Genomic DNA, 25,337 nt, shown 5'->3' with positions numbered 1-25,337 from the left:
ACAGGTTAAGAAAAAAGATAGTTTTTATGGAGCATCTCTCATCTTTTGTGATTTATAACAATGATAACAGGTTTGTTGATTATAAGATGTGTCTTGCATACTATCAGAGATAGAAATTGTAGTCTCACTAAGAACAACTTTACTTTTTTTTTTTTTTATGAAACCACAATGGGATGCAGTAGCGGGGAAAGTGCTTAATTCCTTCCATGAAAAGAGAAAGAAGGAAACTGAGCCATGATCAATGAATTAAAGCAGTTTATTTAACATTAATTGCAGAATTTACAGCACTACCATTTAATGATAGGAATAAAAATAGAAAGAATCCAGTGTAAGCGATGTTGCAGACAAAACATTGGGGTGGGAAATGAGCAAAATTGAAAATGCAATTAACATTCGAAGAAATCTTCCAAAAGGACTGGGAGCTTATCAGGGGGTTGGCATCCCCTTGATGATGAAGTGTGATCCTCATCCCCACCAGGATTTCAGGGCAGCCACTGAACATATACCCTGTTGACCGTCCCTGGAAAGTCTTTCAGCACAGTGTGACTTAACATGTTTGAGATGGGGCAAAATCTGGATTATAATACGCTTTGGAAATATAGCTCAGGGTGAAAGATAATAATAGTGTGGATTTGTGTGTGGGTTTTCTTTCTCAAAACAGAAGAGAGTGTAAATTTTAGGGGTGTGTTTTTCTGATTTTAAACAGGAGAGGTGATGTCAAAGGGATCAACTGAAAAGAACAGTTTAAAGGTTTTCCCTACGATTTTCTTGGAGATAATACCTGTGAAAGCAAGAAAATAAAACAAGAGGCGTATATGTGACTCTCTGATCTCTTGTCCTTTTGGAATCTGGAAAAAGACCTATAAAAGGTAGTTGGGTTTCTACTAAAGGGCTGAGTTTCTAGAATAGCTACCTAGAAGGCAGGTGGCAGAGTACGGTCTTTGAGCATATGGTCAAAGGAGGCTCACACTCTATAGCCATTTTCCCATAATTTAATGGGTCTCTTTATAAAATTTTAAAACTTTAAACAGATCTGGGACAAATTCTTCTCTCTTCACCTCCTCCTTTCTTCCCTCATTATAGTCACCTTTCAATAACATCAAGCAGTCGACAGTATAGAATAAATGATGCAAGTCCTGCAGGCCAGCATGTGAAATTTAAAGGTATTTTTAAATAGCAAAAATAAACACATCTGAGACCAGGGCCTAAAGTGAGAAAAGAGCCAGGACTGGCTTGGATTCTGAGAACAAAACTGGATGGAAGAAAAGATACTGGAACTTGTTTTCACTCACTTTGGTGGAAGGATAGATCCTCTTGTAATAAATCACTGACCAGGGAAGGATATACAGTACCTGTGTTAATAAAGTATTATCTGGGTGGAAATATTTGAATAGAAAGAATGAAAAAAAAATGGACCAGCTCTTTCTCTCTGGTCCAGGAGAACACTTCTGGATGTGTTCTCCACATCCAGGATGAAGAAGAAAACTAATTGAAACGCTGGTCAGTCCTTAATTATCTTTTCCTATGAAGCTCTTTGGCATCCCAGACCTGGGAAGAAAAGACTGAACTGCTCTTGGATTGAGGGAAGGTTAGGTGATTGAAGACATGAATTAAAAGATAAACCAACACCAAGATTTTGCCTGTATCATCTCAGTCCCTGCATCTAAACTTCAGTGGTTATTTATCAAGTTATCAATGTGAAGCTTGTGTTTTTGTTTCAGAAATTTCAGTATGCCAGGTGTTTTACATTACACGGTAAGAGGTTTGCTGGCACTACTTGGACTTGTGTAACACAAAACGGTAAAGAAAGGAAATAATATTCTGCCTTCAAGGAAGTATCTGTTAATGGTATGATTACCTATCCAATTGCTAGATAGTCTTTGGACTCTTTTCTTCCCAGGTGGCAGGTTCCTTGTCATAATCTGAAAAAACTTTCCTAGAGATAAAGCTGACTCTTAAGCTAAAGGCCAAATTGGACCAAAGCAAAGGATAAGGGGGAAAAAACCTCAAACTCTACAACTTTTTGAATAGGACTTTCAAGCAGAGATAAAGTAGGCATTGATGGGCCGTGTTTTTGGCTGGGGCAATAGCTGTGATTCAGCCTGTCCCCCCAAGACAGCTCAACAGCATAGGCAATGTGCACTGCCCCTGCCCCCGAGGTGGGAGCAAAGCACAGGGAGACAGTGGGGTTTCCTTTTCCCTCTTGTATTTTTCCAGATCAAAGAATTGAGAATAGCTAAAATATAACCTAGAAAACAATAGGAAACCCCATTCCATACCTTTCTTTGTTTTCTAAATAACCATCTCCAAAAGGTATAGATGGGATAGCTAAACAGGATGCAGAGGATGGTGGGAAGGGGACTTCTGATGTGGAAAAGCCCCACTGGATGGAGAGGACCTGGATCCTTTGCAACCCCAGCATGGAAGAAGAGCCTTTGGTAATGTCTCAGGTAAACCACCAGATGGGCTGCAACAGCCTTGACTGGGTAGAGTGCAAGGTGGGGAAAGGTGAGTGCCCGGTGGCCCACAGAAGATTCAAGGTTACTATTTTCTTTTTCTTGCCTTTCATGTATGAATTGGAGTCTGCCTTCATGCTGGCACATGCTCAAGACCAAGGGATTGCAGGGAAGTGTTGGAGTCCAGAGAGAGAGAGTGAGGTTAGAGATTTTTGCCCCAGTTCTCTTTAAAGCTGACAGATAGAGATCTCTTCCTAGGATCAAAACCTACCTTCCAGCCCATGACCTGCCTTTTCCCAGGCCAGGCCCATGTTTCCCCAAGATGGGAGGAGAGAAAACCAGGCCAAGCTGAGGTAATTTCGTAGTTCTGTGTCTCCAAGGAAAAGGACATCCATTGGCACAAAGCATTGAGTAAAAACCCTTTAATAACAAAATAACATTCACGATGTAGCTACTTCAGTTGTCTGGAAAACTCAGCTTACACTTGATTCAACATACCACTTTCCACAATGTTAAAAAAAAAAAAAAAAGACATAAAATGGCATAACAAAATATACCTTGGGTTTCATAAGACAAGTATTCTTGGCAAAGTGTAACGAGCAGACCCACACATTGCCTGTGATAAAAAAGGGCTGGGTATACTCGTGTCTCAAACACCCCTCTGTTTTCTTTGGATCAAAAATGGATTTGAACTTTGTAGATTCTACAATATCTGCATTAAGAGGAACAGTTTGTGGGTTTGTAAGTGTCAGGAAAACTTTGCTGAAACAAATATCAATTTTATTGTGGAAGAACATATAAAGCTTTCTGTAAGATTAAACACTATTACAATCATCAACTGTCTTACAAAAGCCGATTTGAAAAATTCTTGTATCTGTTCCCATCTTTGGCAGATAAAGGAAAAATAAAAAGACTATATATCAAAGTTTACATTCCCACAATCTACTTTATAAGACCAAATAAAAATGTTTCTTTGTATTATTCATGAGAGCATGTTCCCAACATACTCTCACAGATAATATGAATGCTATACTGTCAGTGATTTCCAATATTTTGCATAGCAGACTGCTGCTTTTCAACCAAGGTTTCCTAGGCTGCAAGCTCCTATGCAAAATAAAGTGTGCTTGGCAGTTGATTTGGCTTTATGTCAAGCATGTTGGTTTGGGAAATATGAAACTCGAGAATGGGTCTTTGAACCCAAGTATAAGAAAGAACAAGCTTGCCCAATCCCCTGCAACTGAAAAACACTTTTGACATACAGAGACCTCAGATAATTGAAGGATTTAAAGAAGATGGTTTTTCTAAAGTGGGTTTGAAAACTTCTTATATTCCCTTTTAGAAGGTAGATGGAACATTGTCAGGCAGGTAAAAATTAAGTGAGAGTCACCTCCAAGTCTAGGGAGGGAGAGCCATGATAGCTGCACATGTGAAGTTTTGGGAAATGGCTGCGTATTTTTGCCCAAATCACTGGAACAGTTGGTGGGAATGTCCAGTAGAGTGGACAAAAGAGAACTGGGCAGAGAAGAATTAGTAATATTGATGCCACTTGAGTTTCTACTGTGAGCTGACCTGATCACAAAATACTAAAAGAAACCACACACAGTCAAAAACAGCCATTCCCAAGCAGAGATCAAAGAGGGCCACAAGTGGATGAATTTGCACCTCCATATACATGACCAGTTAGGTCTAAGTTCATGAGCATAAAGCCAAAATAACTCCTTTTGGTGGAAATTAAATACGCAAAGGTGAGTTTTTCAATACTTGCTTTCAAACCCCTCTCAGATATGGTGATATATCTGGGTTATGAGGATCCCAATTTGTGAAATGCAAATTGGCTAACTCAAAAATTTGGAATAACCTTTCTCATTATAAAGTTGGAACCCAATTCAATGTGACTCATTTTCAGATCCCAACAGATGTAAAGGGTATTTTCGAGGTGAGACATCTCCCAGTAAAACCAATATTACCACCGTCTGAGGCTGAACTGTGTACATTTTCACAGTTTAATGTATACACAACTGTTCCACAACTGCTAACAAACAATAGGCGCTCATGCATAAATAAAGTCCATTGAACCAAAGGGGGAGATCTAGTTCAAAATGAAAAATGCTGCTATTAAGAGCACAATGCATCACACTGCTAAATTTTTAGCCTCATGCATAAAATTATAGCACTGATTGGCAGTTGCTAATTATAATACTACACTGTTAACACAGAACAATTAATTGTTCAGACCAAGTAGCACAAATGTAGAAAATAATTATTCTTTTCAACAGAGCAAATGAACACAGATTGTTTCTTCAGCAAAATATGAAACTGTAAACTTTGGGCTCATTCTGCAACTTTCCCCAATCCAGCATAAATAAAATCCAAAGGGGAAAAGGAAACATACATTTTCTTTTTAAGCGCACCTTTTTTGTCTATTACAAAAGCACAACCTAAAACGTATAAAGCTTTTTTTTCTTTTTTCGTTTTTTAAATCACAGTTACCAAAAGAAACAGTGAATAATTTATTACATACGCTATAATAACATTACTCTAAACACTATTGTCTATGAGGTATATCTGAGAAAATTCGGTAAGGAATTGCGCGGTCTGCATTGCCAACATGCCCGGGTTCATAGTAAAGCTTTGGAACCGTGAAGAACTAGAAAAAAGGGAAGAACAAGGGAGGCAGAGGAGGAGACATAGAGAAAGAACCTTTGGTATTAGTACAAATCTTGTTCTTTGCAGGGTTGCATTGCAAAGCACCACAGTACAATAAGCCCACCAACTGACTGTATGGAGGCCCAGTTGAAGCTGAGGTATTCACAGGAAGAATTAAAAAAAGCACAGAGAGGTCCAGACTGGCTAAATCGTTGCTTTGGTTCAAGCAAGGCACTCGTCCCGTGGTTATGTCACACTTTGCAAGTGAAGCATGAGGCTGGGGGGATTGCTGAGGAGGGGTCTGCCAAGTGGGGATGTTTTCTGTGTTCAGGCTGCCATCGCTCTTTCTAGATCCTCTCTCGTATGGATGTGGCAGTGGGAAAGTTGGGGAAGGTGATGTTCGCTTATAGGGAGCTCTGCTGCTCAATGAATTAAGTCATCTTTGCTTTGTCTCCCAGGGATTCTGAGAGTTCAAATTCCAATAGGAATTTAGGAAGAAAACCAAAGCAATGTGCTCTTTGGAAGGAAGGCCTTACGGGTCTGCCTTGTGTAGGGAAAAGATGGGGCTTTGAGCTTGTTTGGACATAAGACGGTGCTTGAAAACTTCAGAAAGAGAGTAATAGTGTTTCCTACAGTTTGTCAATCTGTCATCTATATTCCTCTACTAGCTATGCTTTGTTGATTCATGGAACTGATGAGTTGATTGGTCTCTTCCTCTCTTTGCTTCTTTGTCTAAATGGTCTCTTTAAAAGCTCAAAGATAATTACATTATGTGAAATGCAAAATACTAGCACTCAAAAAGAGCTATATGGACTAGAGGCAGATCTTTGCATGTGTCTAAAACCCATTTGGTCAAAAGCTGAGACAGATTCATTGGCTAACACACAAATGACGCTGACGAACAGCTCTTAATAGTGATTTAACCATTTAATGGAATCTTAAAAAACTTGAAGAAGACCAATTAATTTCATGAGTAAGAAGGAAAGAGAGAAGCAACTTTAAGTAACAATTTCTTAAACTGGCATATTCCTCTGCAATTTGGGGTCATTTTTCATTTACCACGAATAATCCTTTAGTATCAAATGATGTAAAGCTTAAACTTCTCTCATAAATACAGAGTTGGCTTAGAAATGAAATGTAAACACCTACAACTAGAAAGGAAAAGGCTGAAGAACTTAAAATGTCACAAGTGCCAATGGTGGTCAAGTTTCCTTTCTTGATAAATATTGACTTTAAAGTACCCATAATAATGAATGCCAACAAGCCAAGAATGAACTTTCTCCTCCCACTGAATTAAAAAGTTATTTATACAATGCTTTGTAATGGAGAGGTTCAAAAGTGATCACACTGTTGGGATCAACATGTTTTTCCTAGGGCAAAAACCCCTGTGTGAGCCCTGGTATTTCAAGGCAAGCCACGTTCACGAAGCAACTGATCATATGTGACTATGTTCAGATACTAACGGGACACTGAAAATGCTTGTGACTAATTTTACGGGGAAAAATGTTAAGAGATAAACCCCTGTCCCTGGTCATTGCTAAAGGATTGCCACCGTCCTATTTGTCAATGTGGGACCACTCTCATGTAGAGGTAGCACTGCACAATAGGTGGAGTACTGGGGCAGGAACCAGGAGGCGTGTGTGGGCTTTCACTCTCAAGAGTTATTTGATTTGGATAACTATTTCATTCCTCTGGGCCACCGGGGCTTAGACTAAATGATTCCTAAGGTCTCTTCCAGGTCAGCTACTCAATGGTCAGAGCTTCTGTGGTTCAGTAATTGGCAATCTTTACGGTGATAGGTCCCAGCAGGGATAGAGGCCATGGCTAGGACTGAAGGCCATTTCCAACCAGTTTCCTTCCCCAGTTTGGAATCAGAATTTAAGGAATCCAATTACAGCAGCATCTGAACTCACATCCTGAACATGTGGAGAGGACAGCAAACAAAGAAGATAAACACAGAAAATATCCCTTTCCAAATTAGCAGCCGCCGTCACATAGATAATTATTTCTTTGGGGTATCTGAGCTGTGGCTGTACATACCATATGTCAGAGAAAATCGTTCAAATTATAAAAGAGCACAAGCAAAATGCAGACCGCACAGAGAAAGAAATCTTTGGTATCTTTGGTGTCATCAACACGATTAAAATTACAAATGGAAAAAGTCAGTGAGGTAGCCTTCTTTGGTTCTCACTAGAAATAGAAAGTTTTTCCTTTTTATTTTTTTCTTTTTTCTGCTTTTTGTTTTTCTCCTTTTTTGTTTTGTTGCTTTACATACACACAGAGTTCATTCTTGGAAGCAGCTAGTGTAAGGGTTTCTCTTTTTGTTTATGATTTTTTTAAAATGTATTTTTCCAGTTTCTGTATAGAAGCCCCGAAATCCAGGCTGGTGAAGCAGGGTCTCGGCTTACGTGTTCCGAGTGCACAGGTTCAGGCTGAATAGTCATTGCTTGTCCACAAAATTTGCTCTGTTGTTCTGACAGCAAACAAACTGCAGTGCTCTCTGTTGTTTTAAATAAAAAACATAAACTATACAGTGCACCTTTCACAGATGCTGAATAAGTTAAATAAATAAGTTACAATATGAAGGCTCCAAGGGCCACAATAATTAGAGGTGGAGTTCGCCTGGTACCAGGTGGGGCTATGAACTTAAGTTAAATAATTTAATAAGTGTTACTTAGACTATTTTAAAAGTTAATTTAAGAGGGAAGAATATCCCAAATTCTCTTTTTGTAGCCTGTATTTCTTCCCTGTCTGTAACAGAATTTCACTGCTTTATAAAGCAAACTGAACTTCAAGAGTATTCTAAGTAGAATTTTGCATCTCTGATGCACCATTGGTCTAGGTTTTGATAAATAAGTACAAAGAGTAAAATCAAACTAAGGAATGATGATTAAATACCCAAATCTTATACATTTATGTACTAGAAACTAATTTAAATAAGTTAATTACATTAATGGTACTTAGCTTGTAGGGTCATAACCCAAAGAGACAAGATAAAAAACATTCTGTGGGGCGGGGCAGAGGGTGTCTTCATTTTTTGAATGACAACATGTATAACTTATTTTGATAGTCTAAATGAAAACAAAGCAGGAAATTATAACCTCTAAAACCTTCTCATGTTAAAGACCATTTAGATGTGACAAGCATGAAAAAAATCACCACTCCCTACTAGCTAACGCAGTCTCCCCAAGACCGCAGTAGCATTGTCTCAATCCTGGAAACCAGAGCCCACTGTCTCCCCATTGGTTTGCGCTTGACTTTACTATTTTTTCTTCTTTTTCTTTTTTTTCTTTTTGTCCTTTTTCAGGTCTTTGGATTTAGCTTTAGTTATGAAAGATCCAGAATAAAGCTATTCAACCGAAGTCATCAAGCATAGGTGTCATCCTAACACAGATAATTAAATAATATAAAAGGTTTCTTGAAAATTGAGTTTATCTTGGATATGCCCAAATGAAATTAATTCCAAGTGTACAGGATGAAGATGCTGGGATACTTTTGTTTTCCCTGCATTTTGGTTTTCAATGTTACAATAAATAACGAAAACAATGTACACTGTGAAAGTACCACATACATGTTAAACGATGATTTAAAATTTATTGTAACAGATTACAGTATAAAGGTATGAAGCATGTCTGTACACACTTGTATGTACACAGTCTAGACACCTACAGGTAACATGTGTTGTTTTAAAGTCATCTATGAGAATACATGTTAAAATATGTATCTAAATTTGTATACATCCAAGCGGACAGACTGTATAAGCTTTAGGCACATTTATCTGCCAAGGTTTATGCTACCTGAAATGCCTGCTGCTAAAAATGGAGCAGAGTGGAAGACTTCTATGGGATGAACAAGCTGGTAGCAATGTGTTTTTCTCCACTAGAAAAGGTATTAGCTGGTTACTTCCAATCAACCTAACTCCAAAACTTCTAAGGAAAGCTTGGGCTCTAGCAATAACTGCTTCAGGCTGTCAGAGTCATTTTGGTGTCTGAGAATAATGAGCCTCATTTAAGGTCCTGTGTGATTCACATAACAGCCCATCAGCCTCAATGGTAAGTTATGTATCTACCTATGTGAGGTCCTATATATTTTAATAACTACTTTTGTATTTTGTAAGTATTCTGAGACTTTCTAAAACAGATAAACCCTCCCCTCTGTCCCTCCCCGACCTTGGAAACAAACAAATCATTGATAGAAAATAGGCATCGAGACATCCATATTTAACGCCAACTTCATTATCTTATGAGATTTATACAACCAACTGGGGTGCCATTCTTCATTCAGTAAGGATTTTTGTGGCCTTATTTTAAAACTAGAATCTCCTGTTGTTTCAGGGGTGACTTAGTCTTAGCTAAAGATACAAAATTACTAATCTATCAAGTTTGGCAGACAAATATCAGAAAGTTATAGATACACCAGCTCTATCCCTTCTTCATCTAATATTTCCACTTACTCTTCCTGGTTAGGCTAAGAAGTCTGAATCACACAGCATCAACAAAAACAAAAAGTCACCTCTAACCTGTTACGAATCTAGAAGGTTATCGCCAAGGTAGTTGTGTCTGGGCCTTGTGGTCAACCTTGACCACATGTATCATCTTTTTCTCCACTTTTTAATAGAGTCCATTATTCTTCAACAACATTGGAAACAGGCCTTTTCTTCTTAGATTTTAAAATATCCAACTATTCAAACTCCTGAAAATCCGAGTTCACTACAAAGGCATACTGTCATGACACTTTGGTAATGATAATCAAACAGACATTCCTATAATTCTACAAACATTTTCAAAAGTGGGGAAGTTTCCCTCTATACCCAGATAATAATGATTTTAAAAATCTGTTCAACTTGAATTTACCGGCACTAGTAGGTGGGTGCCCAGTATAGACAAAGAAAATCACTGATTATCTAAAAGGTATTTATTTTTGGTTTTGAAATATGTGTGTGTTTTTGGTTTAGAAAAGTGTGTGTGTGTGTATCAGATTTACATTCCAAATGTTGATTTTATTTTAGCTTGAATTGAAAATTATTTTGGATTTCCTAAAGCCTACAATTGCCAAGAGGCTGCAGGGGGAAAAAGGAGCTTAGAAGCAACTCTTTCTGGATTTCTCCAGAGGAAGTGCCATGCTTCCTGGCTCAACTAGCCTGCACCTTTATGCATGGTGCAAGCTAAACACTTCTTTTACATTTTGGAAAAGCTTTTAAATATTGGTGTTGAGTTTTTATTGTTGTTGCTGTTTCCTTTAAAAAAAGAAATGCATTGGCTCTGTTTTGTTTTTGTATTATTTCCTGGAATTAAATAATTACATCCCTAGTACCAAAATCACATTAAAACAAAAACAATGCAAGCCTATTTGTGTAAAGGAATAAAGGAAATTGTTTTTCCACTTAATGGCTGTATTTTGATTTCTGCTGCCTCAAGAATGTGAAATTTGGCTGAGAACTGTTCCTTCACACTGTCCCTTTTGCTGACGGCGGAGGAATGCCTGAAATTTTCCTTGGATTGAGGTAACGGATCATAAACTATAATCAAATCCAAATGGTTATTTTCTCTGAAATTATTAACTTAAATTTAAAAATCCTTGAGTAAACTCACTGAGTTAAATTGTATTACCCAATATAGAAATTTTTTTCTGTTAGATTTCTAACAAATTGAAATTCTGCAGGGCTTAAAATTTTGACACATAACTATATAGATACACATATATATGTATGTAAATACTTTTCTAAAAGCAAGCACTTCTCTCTGGTATGACATTATCTGGTAGGAGACATTTATCAAAGCTCCTTGGGGGGAAATTCTTGCCTTTCTTTTTTTAACAATTATGACATGTTCTTCCGATCATCAGAGGACTGGTTTGACTAATGTTGAAATGTCAGGTCACAAAGGCAGCCTCTACTGGTCTAGACATCTTCAGAGGATGCTGGAGACCCAAATGCTGAGATTACTATGTCAAAGAATCACTAACCAAATCAAGCAGGCTCCATTCCTCAATCCAGTCTGGAAAAGGGCAATCATTTCCATTGGACACATGTCACAAGGACTCATTTAGAAATACTCTAGTTGAAATCAACCCACATGGGAACATCCTCTGCTGAAATATGCTCTTTTCTTAGTCCTTTGACAAAGGCAACATGGAGTATGAGCAAAGGACAAAGGGACCCAAGGGAAAAGCCAAGGAACAATCTCCCAGGCAGGATGAATTATAAAAATTGTGGAGGTCACATTCTCTCACAGCTCCTGCATAGGGAGACCCACACAGCGGGAATGAGGAGGTGGCACAAAGAACAACAGTGGGGCTCTCCAGGGGCAGGACTCCAGGAGTCTCCCCAAAACCTGCTTTATATTTTCTCTCCAGGATTGAGACACTCTCCCCCACCCCACCCAACACTACCGCCCACCCCAGTGCCAGCTGTGGTTGCACATAGGCTTGTCAAAATACAAATTGGTAATTACCACCCTGAGGAAATCTATCAACCCATTGCAACAGGAGTTGGACTTCCCCTACGAGAAGTCCCTTTGGTGTATCTGCTCACTGAGGGGGTCTGGCACACTCAGATGGGACAGGGCAGCTCCTGGAGAATAGATTTCTGGGCTGGCCTCATATTCTTTAACTGGTGAAAATGGACCACTGAGCCTTCCCAACAGTTACAGAAGATGAGCACCCCACTGTCAGGGCCCAGTTCTGGGCTGAGCCTGTTGGATGTACTTCACTCACCACCTTAATCGAGGCTGAGGGATAGAATAGAGATGACTCCGAATACAAATAAAACTCATTTACACCATGGATCCATTTATCAACAGGTTAAGTGCTAAAATGCTTGATCTTGACTTTAAACCTTTCCCAGAAACTTCCATAGAGATCTGAATAATTCAAATCATCCACAGTGGCAAATTAACTCTGGAATGGCATGAGAAATGAGAAAAATTCTGAACCGAATACTTAACAAATGAAGCACTGGACGAAAACAAGACATGAATTTGGACAGCAATAATTTTGGTTATCACCAATGTCAAGTTGATCTATATATGTATTTTATATATTATATATATCTTTCTTTAGAAATGCAACTTTACAGCTGATTTTTAAAAAGCTAATAGAAAAGTAGAAACTGGCAATTATTTTTACATGTTTTCCCCCACCCCCAAATGAAGCCCTGTTAGGATGTAGCAATCACATGAAAACGAGGCTGTAAATTCCTCTATAAACTCTTTGGTTCTGTGGCTCGGGAGAGGATGCATCACCAAGAACCCTATCCCTGACCCTCACTCCCTTTCCCTCCCCTGATGATGAGACTCTGAACATAGAAGGAACCAAGACTAAGGGTTAAGCAAAGAACATTCAAGTGATAATGTTATTCCCTACTCTCTGCTGAGCAGAGAGAACTGTTCAATATTCCAACATCTTAAACTTGGAGTCCATGGAAACTTTTGAGAGATTCCATGTTGGGGTAAAAAACCATAAAACAAAATTAAAGGGAAACAATAAAATCAAATCAATGGCCCTTTCCTTTTGTTGCTCAGAGAAACATAATTGATTACCTTTATACAGATCAATGGCGCTATTAGTATTTTAGCCAGGCAAGAGGAGATAATGAACTGAAACAAAAGGTGTGAGAAATCCTCATCTTTGGTATTGTAGCTGTTGAGGTTTCTGTTGCTCTGTTCCGTGTTCTTTTGAAAAACTGCATAGGCACAAATTAAAGACAATCTTCAACTTCAACTTTAAGATTACCGCGTGAGTTGTCAAATGAAGCAGCAGCCACTGAGGCTCTTCCTTATTTCTATCTTTGTCTCAACCCTTTCTTTAAAATCTGCTTCCAAAAAATGTCCCAAGAGGTCTGTTTGAACACAGTGTGTCTCGCTGTTTTTTTTTGTTTTCGTTTATTTTCTGGCGTGCTTCCTTCTTATTGGTGGTGATTTCCATTGATTTACGGATTTATTTATTCATTTTAATGGGACAGTTTTGTTTGTTGCAGAAGTAGGTGCAGAAAAAGTTTCTTTGGTTTCGATTAAGTAATTCATAAAAAAGTCAGTCTCAAGTGTCTGTAAAGAATCATTGCAGCGTTTGGCTTGCTTTGAACACCCCCACGTGGCCCCACCCGGGGCCATTCACTGGTAAATATGCACATTGTGACCTCCGCAATCTCCCAGAGTTCTGTGGACGCTCTTCCACTTGCTATGGGAAGGTGACAACTGGTGTGGCAAAGCCACTCCCCTGGGTGGCTTGGCTAACGTCCTTGGCATAGCTGGTCTGTTCAGCCTGATGATGTGCCAAATGCCATTCAGAGTTGCAGAGGTTTTCTGATTTCTAAAAGTAATCACAGTATTTTTAGGCTAGAAAATGACAAGTCATAAATGTCTTTGGTTTGCAGTATTCTGCTTCTTTGGTGTGCTGTGTTTTCTCCAGATTTATTCAGCTGTTTTGCAAGGATGATTCAACAACAGAAGAGATTTAGGATTAGATGACAGTCATGAGTAACATGTATGCAGGTTTGATTGATTGATTTCTTTTTCTTGCTAGAAAACACGGAAAACATCCCTACTAAATGGGATGGATGACGAAAAACCCCAAATCAGAAAGAGTGGGAATGGATTACGTGGTGGTCATAACGCACAGTAGGAGGGACCAGATGACTGATCAACCAAGAAAGACACATTAATGATCTTAAAAACCCTAGATCTTTTAAAATGCTGCATTTGATCCATGTACTGTTAACAGTTAAATTGGCCTCCTGAGTGTGCGTCTGCATTATGTACAACAGAATTTGTAGCAAACTGCAAAATGTGCTTGAAGCCATATTCTCATTAATTCCCTAATGACTTCACAATCCAGATGTGGTAAAAATGCAGATGTGGTGAACCCAGAACCTTCCTTACTTCTGTTTATTTTTGTTGTGCTTGATACTTTGAGCTCAAGTGAACTGACTGGTGTTTTGATGGATCCAAGACTATATGAGATTTCCAGGAGGTAAAGAAAAAAAAAATTGTAAGCTGGATCAATTTAAAGCTTTCTAAATCATTCAATGAAAAGATGTCTGGGTTGGAAAAACAGGTCCTTGGATTTTTTTAAAGTCCATATTTAAAACTTGTGCTCAGTAATTCTTCTGTTTTTTATGTTATGGCTGTGAACTTGGACATACCATGGTATAATGAGGCTAAGTATGTGGAAAACAAATGAGGTCATTCTTGTTGCTAGATTCTTCTCTTATTGTTGTATCTTGGAAGCCTAAACTCAGAGTCCTTACATACGCCAAATTCCTATTGTTAGTCGTAGGAACGCTGACTGCAAGAAGCTGACAGGACCTGAAGTGGGACGGATGACATTTTAAGCAATCCTGAGCTTGGTTGACACCATACTGGAATTAACTCGCTCCAGGAAGGCCCCATTCGGGTTTCTGGGATGCTTAGCATGCTGAGAACAGTGTCTGGTTCTAAGAGATTAATTTTTCAGCTTGCACTTGGACTCCATAGCTATTAAAAACAAAAAAAAGAACACCTGGCCTATGATTACAGCTAGAATAGAAGTTTCTTTGCAAGATAATTGTGCTTTCAAATCACCAGTGAAGGGCCCCAGCTAGGAATCCGGTGTCTTTTTCCTTTGTTTTCTTTTGGTATCTGTTGTCCTCATTTGGAGGTGACTTGTGCCCAAGTGAGTCTTTCCATCATGCTTTGGTACACGTGCTGGAGGTGGACGAGGAGCCCCCTGTGCTCAGATCGTCTTGCCACTTCTCCAGGCTGCGGCGCCGGGCGTTCATGAAGAAGTTGCTGACGGTTGTGAGCTCCAGGCCCAGCTGCTGGGAAATGGTGATCTGCATCTCCTTCGACGGGCGTTTGTTCTCCTTGAAGATGGCGAAGAGAGTTCGGCGTTGGAGGTCAGTGAACACCAGGCGGGATTTCTTCTGGGAATTGTTCCTGTCTTTGTTTGGTTCTTGCTCTTTGCGTTTGCATGCTTGAAGGGAAAGAGAAGAAGGAGAGGAGTCAGTGGGCTCACCCGAGAAGGTGATCCATGGAAAACATTGACAAAGTTGTACAGAGAGATGTAAACCGTTAAACTTTATTGTGCAAATTGCCCAGCTGTCAATAACCAGCCTTTCCTGTAATCTCTGGGTGATGGAAGGTATCAGTGAGTGAGTGGGGGATGGGAGAAAGGAGAAAGCAGCAAGGCTGTTTCACAGTCTGGTTTTGAACTAACTGCAGTTGTCTTTCCCTTTTACCTCCTCTCTCCTCCAGCACACCATTTATCCAGAGATAAATGAAATTATTTATCTCCGAAATCAGGTGCCACGAAGGCAGGGAGGACTCCAGACCCCGGGGTGGGGGAAGCCTGGTGAGGCAGTTCCTCTTTCGTATTCACCCTCTCGAATTGTTTACAGCTGAGTTGAAATTACCTTCTGGAGTCAAAACTTAAAAGTGCGTAGTTTTTCAAAATCAAAGCTTCTACCCATGTGACTCTAAAAATTGTTAACAGAATGAAATTAGAAGTGACAGAATGATGGTATCATTCCAATCCAAAATCCTTTCGTCCAGACTTTTGAAAAATTAGAACAAAACAAAACAGAAGACCAAGGGAAAGAAAGACTAGAAAAATTGGTTTAGCCAGTTCTCATTTGGCTAGTTTGAAACTGGAAGCCAGTACAAGAAGATAGGGGACGAGGGTAGGGGAAGAAGCCCAACACTACAATAGGACTTCAGGCTTGTAGATATGTTAGTATATGTAGAGTCTCTTTGATTTAGCAGAAATGAGTATCCATGCCTGGGTTGATGTATGCAGTCAAGGACATTATGTGTCACAACCTCTCCCTTAGCCTACAAGGTCCTAGAAGGCAGCAACCAGGCCTCTGTAGTATTCCTGACTGATTCTTTTTGGAGCCATGGATACAATGAATGTTTGGGAAGATGAGGACAAATGACTTCTTGACTCTTTCAGGGAATCTGTGCACTTCACAGACAGGTTCGGTGGCTCAGAAAAGTGACCCGTAAAGGTTAAATACAGTATTATAAATCACAATGTTAAAACATGAGAACATGTGTTACAATCACCTGAAATGGCCAGGTGCGGTGGCTCACACCTGTAATCCCAGCACTTTGGGAGGCCAAGGCAGGTGGATCATGAGGTCAGGAGTTTGCGACCAGCCTGGCCAACATAGTGAAACCCCATCTCTGCTAAAGATACAAAAAATTAGCTGGGCGTGGTGGCACACACCTGCAATCCCAGCTACTTGGGATGCTGAGGCAGGAGAATCGCTTGAACCCAGGAGGTGGAGGTTGCAGTGAGCCAAGATCATGCCATTGCATTCCAGCCTGGGTGACAGGGTGAGACTCCATCTCAAAAAAACAAAAAATCACTTGAAATAAGTCCCAGCTCCCCTAGGGGTGTGGTGAGAATGTGGCTTCAACAGAAAGAACCGGGGGAAGGCCAGGAAGGAGCAGAGGCCCACATAGGGCAGTCACCCTCAGAATCCATCCCACTGGATATTCTGGCCAGAGGTTGAGAATCCCTTTGCACTGGACTGACATTCCCCCAAGCCTGGCACCCAGGGTGCTACTCAGATGCCTTCCTATGCTTCTCAAAGCCCTGGCTTGTATATTTTGTGCCCTGGCTTGCATATTTTGTTTCCTGGCTTTCGGGCACAGCATTTCCTAATTATGTTCTGCAGGCAGCATCTTATGTGGGGGTCTGCTATGGTGTCTGAATGTTTATGTCCCCCCCAAAAATTCATATGTTGCAATCCTAACATCCAAGGTCATGGTATTAAGAGGTGGGGCCTTTGGGAGGTGACTGGGCCTGAAGCTGGAGCCCTCATGAATAGGGTTAGTGCCCTTATAAAATAAGCCTGAGAGAGACCCCTTGCCCCTTGCACCACGGGAGGACACAGTGAGAAAGACTTCTCTATGAACCAGGACCCAGACTATTGCCCGACACTGAATCCGCTGGCACCTTAATCTTGGACTTCCTAGCCTCCAGAACTGTGAGAAACAAACTTCTGTTGTTTATAAGCAGTAAGTCATGGTATTTTATTGTTGTGATTGTTACTGGAGCCTTAACAGACTAAGACAGGATTTAACCTGAGGACAAACACTTATGGGAAAGATACTTGGAAGCTGAATTTCCTTCTACCTAACTGGCCGCCCTCCCTGCTGGATGCCGTGTGCTATAAAGTAATATAAAGGAGTCACTCCTGAAATAATCAAAATGCACTGATACTCTCAAAAGGCAGGAAGAGGAGAGCTCCTGAATGGGAAAGCTGCTAGGCTGTATCAGCTTGGCTAAACTCTTTTTTCCCGATTTTTCCTCCTCTCATTTCTAAAAGTATTCATATTGTCTTCAAAAATTAAACACACACAACACATCCACATAAAAACAATTTGTTTTCATCTTAAAACTCATTCTCTTGGGGCATTTTGGCTTTCTTGAATGAGGAGCACTTCCCCTGCAATGGGAGCTCAGACAGAAAGGGCTAAGACTGCTCACTGCCATCCTTCTTCCAACAGCTTACTGGTAATGATTTCTTCTTTGCTCATTCCTGTGAGGACTGCATATTTTTGGTGGATTCTGATGATTCCTGTGTGGTGGTAACAAACAAAAATAGCCTTTGCAGGGGAACCTTGTTTTGGGGTCTACTCTCTCTTGCTCAATCTGAAGTCCTCTACAGCAGTGCTACTAAACTTTAAGATGCATAGGAATCATCTGGAGGGCTCATCAAAATGCAGACTCTCATGTAGTCAGCCTGGACAGGGCCTGGGATTCTGCATTGCTCATCAGCACCCAGGTGATGCTGATGCTGCTGGTCCACATGCCTCGGTTTGAGCTGCAAGGGTCTGCCTGATTTCTAGTCTCAGAGGAGCATGTTATGCAATGGAAAGCTCTGGATTCAAACCTGGGCTTCCCCACCTCTAAGACCTGGGGCCTTGCAAATTACTTAGCCTCTTGGTGCCTGTGTTCCTCATCTGAATAAGGAAATAATTGCTCAACTCTAGAGAGGCTTAAGTGAGATAACAGGTACATCTTCACTTCACACTTTCCTTCCCATTGTATTACCCCAGTAACTCTGAGCTAGGCAAATCAGGCAAAATGATTTTCATTTAAAAAGGAAATACATGGAGACCTTGGAGTATAAGTGAAGGCACTGATACTACATCCCAGGTATGCTGCAGACCTGGGGAAAGAAAGAACAAACATTTCTCTTGTAGGGAACGGCACCACCCACACCCTACTGCACATCAGAGAGGACCTCTTTGCAGGGCAGCCTCTGGGTCTCCATCCCCAGAAATTCTGATTTTCACCATGTGGGGCGAGGTTCTGGAATCTGTGCTTCTATAAACTCTGCAGCCCCCTTGTTTTTTTTTTTTTTTTTTTTTTTTGAGACGGAGTCTTGCTCTGTCGCCCAGGCTGGAGTGCAGTGGCCGGATCTCAGCTCACTGCAAGCTCTGCCTCCCAGGTTCACGCCATTCTCCTGCCTCAGCCTCCTGAGTAGCTGGGATTACAGGTGCCCGCCACCTCGTCCGGCTAGTTTTTTGTATTTTTTTAGTAGAGACGGGGTTTCACCGTGTTCACCAGGATGGTCTCGATCTCCTGACCTCGTGATCCGCCCGTCTCGGCTTCCCAAAGTGCTGGGATTACAGGCTTGAGCCACTGTGCCCGGCCTGCAGCCCCTTTTAAGATGTAGAAGTCGGCCGGGCGCGGTAGCTCAAGCCTGTAATCCCAGCACTTTGGGAGGCCGAGACGGGCGGATCACGAGGTCAGGAGATCGAGACCATCCTGGCTAACACGGTGAAACCTCGTCTCTACTAAAAAAAAAAATACAAAAAACTAGCCGGGCGACATGGTGGGCGCCTATAGTCCCAGCTACTCGGGAGGCTGAGGCAGGAGAATGGCGTAAACCCAGGAGGCGGAGCTTGCAGCCAGCTGAGACCTGGCCACTGCATTCCAGCCTGGGTGGCAGAGCAAGACTCCGTCTCAAAAAAAAAAAAAAAAAAAAAAAGATGTAGAAGTCACTATGCTTGCCCCTACTGCCACTTCAGGTCCCTGGACAACCGTCCCTGACCCTACCCCTGGGACAACTGGTGCCAGGCCTTCATCTGGAGGATTCTGAATAAATAGTGAAGCATGATAATCTCCTGATAAGAAAATCCATGCAAATATCTTCTGCAAACATTGGCTGAGATCCTCTGTCAATTTACATTCCTTTGGATTAACCACACAGCTCTCAATTTTCATACCAATATTGATTATTCTTCAGATAATGCTGTATTTGTGCTTTTAATAGGGTGATTAGACAGTGTGGGTACAGGTTTACATTGGCTTGTCAGATTCTATTTTGTGTGAGATATATATATTTAAAATTATATACATATATATGTATACACACATATTTAATGTGAGAGAAAAATATTAAAGACTTAATGTGAAGCAAACTGCAGAGAGAGAACAGATCAATACATCCTGCCTATGCCTTCCCAATAGCCTTCGGAAGCCACCAGATGCCAGAGCAGCAAATGCAAAGCTGTACCTTGCAGTCTAGAAGTATATGGCAAGTCCAAATACTCCAAATAATGAGGCAGTATGTCCATATGTTGTCCAGGGTTTTATAGCTAGCAATTGCCAGCCATTGATTTTGACAAAAGCAGTTGGTCAGGAGCTAAAGGAAAATAAGAACAGGAGGGAGAACACCTGCCTTGAAAGTCTAAGAAAAACTAGACAGATCCGATGACGTCTGGGAGCTGGCGTGAGGCTTTGACCTCAGCATCCTCAGACCCGGGCTGTGGAGCCAGGTGTGCTTGCAGGCACAAGCAGAGTACAAATGACTTTGGTGCTGTTCAGTTACTACACTCTATAGTCGACATGTGCCCATTTTTGAACAGCTAGGAAAGTGTCAATAGCTCCCTCCAACCCAAGGATGCAATAGAAACCCAACGAAACAGGAGGTGTTCCAGTGGCACTGATAGATTCAGTCTTGACACAGTCACAGGCTGGTCAGGGTCTCCTGGACTCCAGCTGCTGAAAGCCAGTTCTGCCATGGAAGGTGCGAGGTTAGCCTAGCCCTGTCTAGACCATTTGGATCTGTTTCTTCTCCTCTTTCTTTTAGGAGGACAGCAGGGAGAGCATGCCAGGCGCTGATGTGTCACTGCCTGATGGGGAGGTGGGTGTAGACCCCAAAAGCCCTCAGCCATTCTTGACCTCCCTCCCTCTCACAGGGAAGCAGGTCCTATGTAGGACCATGTGGAACGCCAAGCACTCACTTTCATTTCAAAGACAAAGAGAAGTCATTTGTTTACCTACAATAAGGCTACCTATGCAGGTTATAGTGCCTTTCCCCACTTTTTGAAATAAATAATATTGACTCAGATTGGTCATGCTGGTTTTGTCCTGTGGCCCAGGACCTGTACTGGCAGGCATGTACACATCTGTGTATAATCTGTGATTAACAAGAAGGATGGCAGACAGCTACTGCCTAAAAATATAGGTTCCTTGGTAGATACATTTTTCTTTTTATTTTTTTATTTTTTTATTTTTTATTTTTTTGTTGAGACGGAGTCTCGCTCTGTCGCCCAGGCTGGAGTGCAGTGGCCGGATCTCAGCTCACTGCAAGCTCCGCCTCCCGGGTTTACGCCATTCTCCTGCCTCAGCCTCCCGAGTAGCTGGGACTACAGGCGCCCGCCTCGTCGCCCGGCTAGTTTTTTGTATTTTTTTAAAGTAGAGACGGGGTTTCACCGTATTAGCCAGGATGGTCTCGATCTCCTGACCTCGTGATTCGCCCGTCTCGGCCTCCCAAAGTGCTGGGATTACAGGCTTGAGCCACCGCGCCCGGCCGGTAGATACATTTTTCAAACCACTGGGTTCCCAGGGTAAGATAAGGGAAGCCCTGGCCTCGGGCACAAGCCCTCTCTGAGATCTTGAGACACCAACTTGCTTTCTCCCTGGCGGCCACCGGACTTTTGTCCCTCAGGAGGTCAGAAACAGGACAAAGAAAGTGCACTTCTAAGAATGTGCTGCTCCCCATAGCTGATCTTCCCCAGCTGTAACGTGGAGAGAGACAATGTCTCTTCACAACTGACCCTTTCTCCGTGCCTTCCCCATCCCAAACCAATCCTGCGGGCCAGGTCTACTTTGCCTCCAGAGTGGCTGCTCCTGGGTGTTCTAGGAGCTCAGCTGCTCTCTGACACCCAGACTAACCAGCCCTGGCCCTGTCCATCGCCTACCCATGGGCAGCACAAAGGTGTGTGGTCAGAGTAGTGCAGCAATGCTCATCAAGCCAGGGATGATTCCCATCCAGAGGGGATGCAAAGGGGGGCAGGACAGGGTGAGGGTTGTGTGAGACCACAGAACATCACAGAGCACAGGAAAGGCCCCGTGGTGTCCTGTGCTCTCCCTTCTCTCTCAGCTTGGGGAGGGGCCTTGCCTCCGACTGCGTGGTCAGTAACCGAGTAGCTTCTCTGGCCAGAAAGGCTGCTTTTCACCCATCATGCATTTTCCTTCTAGTAACAAAGGTCTTTGGGTATTTGGATGCTAAGCAATAATGGGGTCTTGGAAGCCAGGGCCTCTGTGCTGGTGGGGAGGGGAAGCAAGGAGAGAGATGAGGGAGGGCTCATTCCCGGAGACAGGGTAGAGTGACCTCGGTTGCGTGTGTGTGGTGTGGAGGGTAAGGTAAGGGGGACAGTATCTGGTTGGTTCAGGGAGGCAGATACAGGTGGGGGAATTACCCTGGAATTGTATGTCACCTTGACACCTGGTTCCACAGGTGCAGTGGTGCCAGCTCTTCAAGGCACCTGAACATCTTTTGTCTCTCTTAGCTTGGTCCTCCTCACAGAGCCATAGAACCTCAGTGTTTTGTCCAGTCCAGGGTCGTCAGTTTCACATAGGGAACTGAAGGCACAGTGAGGTGAGTCCCAGCTGAAGCCAAAGTCTGGATCCCCCACCGGGAATTTCTTTCCACAACATCTTTGACAGGGAGGTGGGGCAGAGGTATGGATTCCCATTTTACTCTTTGGTGAAGGAAACGGGTTTGTTTAGGGTGACCCAATTAGCACTGGATCCTGGATTTGATCTTGGAAAACCCCTTCCCAGCCTCCACAGTTTCTGGGAAGCGTGTGAAGTAAGAGCAACTCAACAACGGGTCAGAATCCTCCAGTCCTCGCTGCCCTGGAACTGAAACTCCCCACTCAACTTGGATGGGCTGTCCTGGCCCAGGCCATACTGGATGGGCCAGCCCCAGCTGACCCAGCAGTTGAATAAAGATGCACACTTGAGTCCAGCTGAGATCAGCCAAGCACAGCCTGTATCAGCAGACACACCCAGCCAACAAACAGGCTTCTGGGCAAAAATAGATTTTTATTGTTTTATACCACCGATGTTGTAGTTCTATGTTTTGCAGCATTATTGTGGTGACAGATAACTGATACAGAAGCCAAGAACAACCTTTGCCTTCCTGCCCAGAGGTGAGTCAAATGGACTGTAAGAAGCCCAGATGGAAGCCAAGACCCTGTTTCCTACTCCCTGTCAGCCACTTATCAGCTGCAGGACTGTGAGCCTTAGTTTCCTGATCCTATAGAGTGGGGATGCCCAGCACTCCAGGACATCAAGAGGTTTGCTGTAACACTTCGCACACAGTAGACACTCAGGAAATGTGCACGTTCTTCCTTCTTCCTTAGAGAAAGCAGAAAGAAGGTGTGTAAGGAGAGGTTAAGAATTCATGATTCCAAGTCTTACTTAATAGTAGACGAATTGCCCAGAGGGCTAATGGCAAATAAAAGGTTAAAGATGTTTGTTTTCTTTGTGAGGCTGTCTCATAGCCAGTTCCCAGCCTCATATAAGAGGTAGGACTACGACGTGTTTTTACACATATGTCAGAGATGCTAATAGGTTTTGGGCCACTGGAGTTTCCTCACATCACTAATTTATGTCCAAATACATTCTACATATGATGGGCATTGTTAGCCCCTCATAAATAATGCAGAAGTGCTCTATTCTCCCTGCATTCAGTAGATACTTTCCCTCAATAGTTCAATGTGATCTTGCCAGAGCAAGGGTGGGGGCAGGGAGAGAGACCATCTAGGGTATGCATTTGTCAGCAGACACTCAGCCTCCAAGGATACAGGTTTGAAAAGTATGCCTGCAGAAGAGGCCTTTTCACCTTTCAGCTGAAGAGCTTGCAGCTCCCCTCCTAGGAAGGCTTGTGGAAAGTGGGGAGCATGACCCTTTCCACTAAGGAGGGCCCTCTCCCGGGAGGACATGGGGCTGCAGTTCTGTTGGAAAGATTAACTAAGGCAGTCAATTGGGGTTATGTTGGAAAAATCAATTACAAAAGTAAGTTCACATTTGTACCTCTGGCCCTGTTCCCTGAGAAACCTATAGGTGTTTGAGGTAAGAAGAATGGAAATAACCCCCCTTTACTTCCCTGCTGTGAACTGGTGGCCCTTCAGTACTGATAGAATGACAAGACTATGGGAGAGGTGATGGTGTCCAGGAGAGCACCCTTCCTTTGGAACGAATCTGCATGATCAAGAGCCTTTAAAATAAAAATCATAAGATTCCTTGAATTCAAACAAGGAAGAAAGAAAATAGAAGAACTGTACACTCTGCTAATAAATATTTGATGTTCAGTAAGTCATAAATGCTGGTAAATCTCAGCAATGCATGCTTCTCAGGGTCCGCAAATAATTAGGTGCCAGCACATTGCCACAGGGACCTTGGGAGTGGGGGCCTAACACACAAAATTTGGGGCTCAGGTTCTAAGCAGCTCCACTGACCACTCAGGGCCAGCTGGTGCCAGAAGCACTGATCACCCACTTGGGAGGAGCCAGGCCTTGATGGAGGGGTAGGGGCTGTCTTAAAATCATTATTGGATTATTTTGTGCTCCCTAAATTTTGGAAACTATAAATAGTTCCCAGTTAGATGCCTTGCAGGTTTCCTTGCTTCATTGTGATTTCTGACGCATCACCAAAGGTCACTTAGGTTCAGATGACCATGGAGCCAATACCATGAACCTGCCCTCCGCCTCCAACCACCCCTAGAGCTAAACTCTAACTTGGTCCTCATTTCTCCAAACGTGCCTGACCTGAGTCAGATGAGAAACCTAATGCCTTTGTTTCAAGGTTGAGAGCTGGCTTTCCTCAGAAACTTGGTCTTCATGTACCAGATGCCAATACACACAGGCAGTGGAGCCAGTGACGTCCAGACCAACATCCATTTGGGAGGCCAAGGGCAGAGACGGGGTGGATGCTGTGCAAAAGGATGTGGAGCCATTCTTGGTTGTTAGGCTCCCCTCCTCCTTTCACTCCCTTCTAATTGTGGGTGTATGCACAGCCCTGGCAAGACAGACCTCTAACCCATTTGGCAAATTATCCTGCACAAGGTACTCCAGTGTGAACCACCTATGGGCTAGTCGGAGCACTGCCGCCTGGCTTATTAGAGCAGATATTGTGGGCGGGAGAATGGCGGAGCAAGACAAAAAAGGAGAGAGGAGGGAGAAGGAACAAGAAGGCAAAAGGGGCCATGCACGATGCACACATATACACTCCCCTCATTCTGGAGATGCTGGAGGGTGAGGGTAAAGTCCCCAAGTTCTGAGCTGCCCAGAGCCCTGGGAGGCTCTGCACTGCCCTGGAACGTTGGTGTGAGCCATGTCTTGGGCTTCACCTCTGACACAGGACAAATCTCTGACCCTGGGGGGATTTCCTGTAGTACACTCTTTTTATTTTTATTTTTATTTATTTATTTATTTATTTATTTATTTTTTTTTTTTGAGGCGGAGTCTCGCTTTGTCGCCCGGACTGGAGTGCAGTGGCTGGATCTCAGCTCACTGCAAGCTCCGCCTCCCGGGTTTACGCCATTCTCCTGCCTCAGCCTCCCAAGTAGCTGGGACTACAGGCGCCTGCCACCTCGCCCGGCTAGTTTTTGTATTTTTAGTAGAGACGGGGTTTCACCGTGTTAGCCAGGATGGTCTCGATCTCCTGACCTCGTGATCCGCCCGTCTCGGCCTCCCAAAGTGCTGGGATTATAGGCTTGAGCCACCGCGCCCGGCCATCCTGTAGTACACTCTTACTCTCGTCTAGAAAATGTGGATGATAGGCCAGGCGAGGTGGCTCACGCTTGTAACCCCACCACTTGGGGAGGCTGAGGCGGGTGGATCACGAGGTCAGGAGATCAAGACCATCATGGCCAACATGGTGAAACCCCATCTCTACTAAAAATAAAAAAATATTAGCCGGGTGTGGTAGTGTGTGCCTGTAATCCCA

The 25,337-nt window shown here is 42.7% G+C and overlaps 1 protein-coding gene across 1 annotated transcript in view; it reads right to left on the bottom strand.

The window, feature by feature from the left end:
* Positions 1 to 238: 238 nt before the first annotated feature.
* ONECUT2 (one cut homeobox 2) overlaps positions 239 to 25,337 on the bottom strand; it is a 64,701-nt gene continuing 39,602 nt past the window's right edge. The window contains exon 2 of the mRNA XM_033238491.1: positions 239 to 15,050. Coding sequence (XP_033094382.1) covers positions 14,764 to 15,050 — 287 coding nt within the window. The 3' untranslated portion in view covers positions 239 to 14,763. The remainder of the gene's footprint in view (positions 15,051 to 25,337) is intronic.

Source organism: Trachypithecus francoisi, unplaced genomic scaffold, assembly GCF_009764315.1.
Source record: "Trachypithecus francoisi isolate TF-2019V2 unplaced genomic scaffold, Tfra_2.0 Contig01474, whole genome shotgun sequence".
In the NCBI taxonomy this organism is placed as follows: Eukaryota; Metazoa; Chordata; class Mammalia; order Primates; family Cercopithecidae; genus Trachypithecus; species Trachypithecus francoisi.
The sequence above is the reverse complement of the archived record's forward strand: the minus strand, read 5'-3'. Positions and strand labels throughout refer to the sequence as shown.